Raw genomic sequence first — 5,358 nt, forward strand, 5'->3', positions numbered from 1 at the left:
GCCGCCAAACTTGTAATTTATTCTGCAATATCTGTTTGACGTTTCATTTTTCTTGTTCAATATCTTTTAACATTCTTAACATGTTTGGACTTGGACATATTTTTGCATCGATTAATACGGGCGTCATTTACCACACACTAAAAACTATAAAATTCTTTCAACTTATTTAGTTACGATTTGACTGGTCAGACAAATCCGTTGAGCAGGTTCTTGTTTTACCGCTTTTAAGAAAAAACCCCAGCATTATATAAATAATAATAAAACACACAATTTTTTTAGTATTTTTTTTTCTTGTTTTTTTTTTTAATTTTTTTAAATCCAGTCTTAAGATTATTATAAAATTTTTGTTTAATATAAATTATTTATGTAAATTTTAACTACCAATAAGAGTTTACATTTTTGCTTAAGAATTTTAACTAAAAAATTTTTTTAAATAAATTATAAACTATACATATGTATATGTGTAAAATTATATTGCAACAAATTAATAATATTATTATATAGATACAGTGTAAGCTTTTAAAGTGGGTTGGAATTTGTGAATTAATAATTAGATTAGAAAAATATTTTTGACATTTTTAACAAATCTGTTGCTCAGGTAACCTGTTGTTCTTAGGCGATGTGGTTGATCTCCCTTGATCCTGGCAAGATTCTTAAAATTTTCTTGAAATGAAAATCTTTAGCAGTAGCCACGTTTTTTGTATTATATTCATTGTGATAAAAATAAAATTAAAAAAATCATTCTAAAACTCGTTAAAGTCAACAATTTACATGTCTGAACAAGGACAATAGAATTTGCATAGAATTAGCTTCGCAAGATCAGTGCACAAGATCAGTCGTTTTAGTTCCCTATTTGTGACCTTTACTATTTATATTAATTGTGATAAAAATACAATATAAAACTTTATTCTTAAACTCGTTAAGGAATCGAGAACCAAGTCTAAACAAGGACATGTCTAAACAAGGACAATTATCTTTGATCATTCTACATATCGCCTTTGTTACATTATCTCAACCGATTACGTTTGATCAAACAGTTTGACATTTGAAACGCATTTAAGTTTAAGAAAGATCTTTCTAAAAGAATCAAAGTCCATTTGAGACATCTATTGCCGAATGCGCATTTCTAGACAAGGATGAAGTCACTCCTCTATACAATTTTATGATTAAATAGTCGACAATTCAATGACTTCAGTTTGAAACAACTCGCACTAAATAAACTATTTTTTTCGAATTCTCCTTCGGTAATTTTGCTATAAAGATCCAATTGCCCACAATTCTTGAATTGGTTGTTTTATCTCTCTCACTGATGACGATTTTTCTCGTTGTCACTCTTGAAGTGTCAAAAATTCTTTCCAGAGAAAACCAATTTTGGTTGACAAATTTCTCATTGTGCGGGTAAAACTCCAGCAATTTAGTAATCGAATGCGAAGTCGGTATGATGATTCAATTGTCCACAATTTTAGTGGTTGTTAAATCTCTCATGGAGTAGAACATCAACGATCAATAGCTATGAAGATCATTCTCACTGCAAGGCACCGATTTTTCACAATGTCTTGAGTCTAAATTAATCTTTCTAATCTAAAGGATCTTTCCGGAGGAAATCAATTCCGGTTGATACATATATCACTTTGTTGGGAAATCATTCATTAAGTGCTGTGAAGATATTTCACATTGAAGAGGACAATTTGTCCACAATTCATTGAGTCTGAGTTGCCGAAGCTTCCTTTCAGAGTAACCAAGTACAGGCTGAGGAATATCTAAACGTTCTATTCTTGGCAAAGAATTCGGTTGATATATAAATCACTTAGTTGGGAAATTCTTTACTAACTTCGGTGAGGATATTTTACCTTGAAAAGGACATATTGTCAGGAACATGTTTCCTTTTGGAATGGAAATTTGAAGGGAACAAACAAAATTTCACTCCCCTTGGCGATGGGGTAATAAAGTATGAATCATCGATTGGTTCGATTGGCACAACTTTTCAATGATTCTATGTGATCAGATTATGCTTTAAGTTTGAGCCAGTTAAACTCTTTTATTTTGCACTTAAATGAATCAGTTTTGAATAAGAAAAAGTTGAAAACTTAATCCTAAAGAAGAAACTTGGGTATTTAGTAAGTAATCTTTCAAGTGACATGATCAGGCAAATAATTGATTTAGTGTGAACAGATCTTGCTTTAAGTATAAGCAAAATCTCTTGTAGTTTGCACTTAACTGAATCAGTTTCGAATAAGAATGAATTGAAAACTTGTTCATAAAGAAGCGACATGATCAGGCAATTAATCGGTTTAGTGTGAACAGATTATGCTTTAAGTTTAAGCTGATCTCTTGTAGTTTGCACTTAACTGAATCAGTTTTGAATAAGAAGGAGTTGAAAACTTGCTCCTAAAAGTGGTTAAAAAATACAAAGATGTTGAACTTCCTTTGTACTCTTTGAAATAGAGAGTTAACAACTAATTGATCATAAATTGAAATTACGTTTAATTGTCCTCGGAAGGACGATCATGTAAGGTGTGTTCATGTGAGAGTTTTTTTTTAGATACGCTGGATATTGAACTTTCTTTGTACTCTTTGAAATAGGGAGTTAAAAATTATTGATCGTAGATTTAAATTCCGTTTAATTGTCCTGGGGAGGACGATCATGTGAGATCGATCATGTGACTATTACAATTGTTTACAGAAAATGACTACAACATAAACCAGCTTAAACAATAGGTTACTAATGCTTTTAATTGTCCAATTGAATATTTCACAATCTTGGCTTACACCATTCCAACAAAACCTAAAATACCATTTTTGGATTCCAACCCATTTTAAGAGCTTCCACTGTGTTTTGTAACTTACATACAAGCTGCAAGCATAAGTAAAAACTTTATTACAAAAAGTGTGGAGAGAAGAAAGAAAAACTTATAAATCTATATACAGGCTACTAAACCAAAAAGACAGAAGAGCAATCAAGAAAACATTTAGTTACTGAAGGTGGACAGGCAGGCAGCACTATTTAAAAAAAATAATTAATAACAAAGTGAAGGCATATAAAATGCACACACACATAGACAAATTACAAAATTACATAGTTTTTGTTTTCAACAAATATGTACAGCATTTTGTGGCTGCTTTTTTTGTTTGCTATATTTGGTTGCACACTAACTAACTACAACTAAGTGAAGACAAGTTTTTTTTCGTTAGAGATTAATTTAAAACTTAAAAAATAATAAAAATAATAAAAAATATAAAAAAACAAACAACCAAAAATAGGCACGCAAAAATTTTTAATTTTTAACATGTTTTTGGTGCATGCAACATGTTTTTTTTTTGTTTTTTTAAAGGCTCTCACACGTTTGACTACTTTCACATCATCAACAACAGCAGCAGCAGCAACAGCGTCATCACGATCATCATTTGCCAGTATTATCATGAATCATTTATTGTTGTTGTTGGTTGCATGTCTAAGGCACGTAGCCATAATTATGATAGGTTTGGGCATATTGAGCCTGTTGCTGGGCAGCAGCGGCAGCTACAGCAGCCGCTGTAGCAGCATGAGGATGCGGCAAATAGGGCAAAGTTCCAAAAGTATAGGCCGGTAAAACGGGCGGTGAATTATTTGATTTAGCTGATGAATTGGTAGGTGAAGCAGCTGGTTTGGCAGGTGGTTTGGGTGCCACATTACCATTACTTCTCATAGGTTTTCTCACAAAGATTCTAGCCACAAATACCGCCACCACAAAAGCTATTAAAGAACCCAAAATAGTACCAGCTACCACATCGGACCAATGATGCCAATAGTCGGAAATGCGTGTCAAAGCCACATACCAGGCAAACATAATGAATATAAATTGCAGCAAATGTTTTAACAATTTAGAGGCTCGAGTGCTTAAAGCTGCCTGCAGATAAATGGCCAAATAGACCATGCTATAAAAGAAAATGCTAGCATGACCACTGGGAAAAGATTGTCCTAGTTGGGCTAAAGTATTAGCCGTATGATTTTGTCCCACACACTCATAAACCTCTATATAACGGCCAAAATTAAAGGAATCCTTGCAAGTAGAACCATCCGGTAGTTGAGGTTGACAGACAGCAAAAAAATGAGGCCTTAAACGACCCACTGTGTACTTGGTTATATGGGTAGAGACTAAACACAAAGCCAAACCAAATAGATAATAACCTATTTGCATGTAACAGTGCATTAACCTTTCACCTATACGACAGCCCGATTTCGTATTGGCCTGTTGTGAGGATTTCCTTTTTTCAATGGGCGTAGGTGAAAGTTGCTTAAATAATTCCACTACAACCATAACTGAAGAGGGTACAGCCAAAACTATGACTACCAATAACACTGTGCCAATGGTACTTTCTCGATAGGGATACTGCAGTGATTCATCGTTGCAAAAGAAACCACGTTTATAGGGCTTAAACCATTTGCGTAAAGCCACTTCCGATAAGCATAAGCCAGCGAATATTAGTAAATCGAAACTAATACGAGCTACACTTTTAAGACGTTTCATTTTGTATACAAATTAAACTTGAATTTAAACTTTTTTTATTACTAATTAAAAATTCTCCGTTTCTTCTTAAAATGTTTTTGTTTTATTGTTCTTTTTATTACAAAGTCTATCTTAATTGAAAGACGCGCGCGCTCATTCCACTATTTTAGACACCTGCACGTTTGGAGTGTTTTGCTTTTTTTAAATAAAAACTTTTAAAGTAACTTTAACATTGTTCGCGTTCCGTTTATTGTAGTGAACATACCTGTAGTAGGTTTAAGAAATGACTAACTTAAGCCCGCATTTGCTAAGCATGCTTAAGGTGTCTTTGGCTGGCTTGCCAAAATATGCTCACTCATCGATGCATATTTGTATGTGTGTGTGTGTGTTTACGTGAAAACTCCTCTTTTCTGTTACCAGCTAAGCCAAGTTATAAGAGAGTCTGTTTATTTTGGTATTGTTTGGCTATGAAAAACAACAAATGAAAATATTAACTGCAGAAATTTCTATTATTTAAAGGCAGGTGTAGAAAACTATGAAATCATTCGACCAAATTAACAAAGTCAAAACTCTAGCCTCTATAGTCTAGACACAACTGCCTCAATAGTCTAGAGACTTCAGTTTCAATAGTAGAGACTGCAGTCTCAATAGTCTAGAGACTACAGTCTCAATAGTCTAAAGACTACACTCTCAATAGTCTAGAGACTACAGTCTCAATAATCTAAAGACTACACTCTCAATAGTCTAGAGACTACAGTCTCAATAATCTAAAGACTACACTCTCAATAGTCCAGAGACTACAGCCTCAAAAGTCTACATACTACAATATAAATAGTCTAAAGACTACAGTCTAAATAGTCTAGAGACAACA

The 5,358-nt window shown here is 33.2% G+C and overlaps 1 protein-coding gene across 1 annotated transcript; it reads right to left on the reverse strand.

The window, feature by feature from the left end:
- Nucleotides 1–276: 276 nt before the first annotated feature.
- On the reverse strand, nucleotides 277–4,778 carry LOC111686003 (putative phosphatidate phosphatase). The gene has a single exon (XM_046952174.1). It carries the CDS (start codon nucleotides 4,506–4,508, stop codon nucleotides 3,453–3,455), a length of 1,056 nt encoding a protein of 351 aa, XP_046808130.1. The 5' UTR covers nucleotides 4,509–4,778; the 3' UTR covers nucleotides 277–3,452.
- Between the last annotated feature and the right edge of the window lie 580 nt (nucleotides 4,779–5,358).

This window comes from Lucilia cuprina, chromosome 5 (genome assembly GCF_022045245.1).
Source record: "Lucilia cuprina isolate Lc7/37 chromosome 5, ASM2204524v1, whole genome shotgun sequence".
Taxonomy (NCBI): Eukaryota; Metazoa; Arthropoda; class Insecta; order Diptera; family Calliphoridae; genus Lucilia; species Lucilia cuprina.

Excerpts from the sequence above, each read along its gene's own strand:
- LOC111686003 (XM_046952174.1), bottom strand. The coding sequence starts at position 4,508 with ATGAAACGTCTTAAAAGTGTAGCTCGTATTAGTTTCGATTTACTAATA.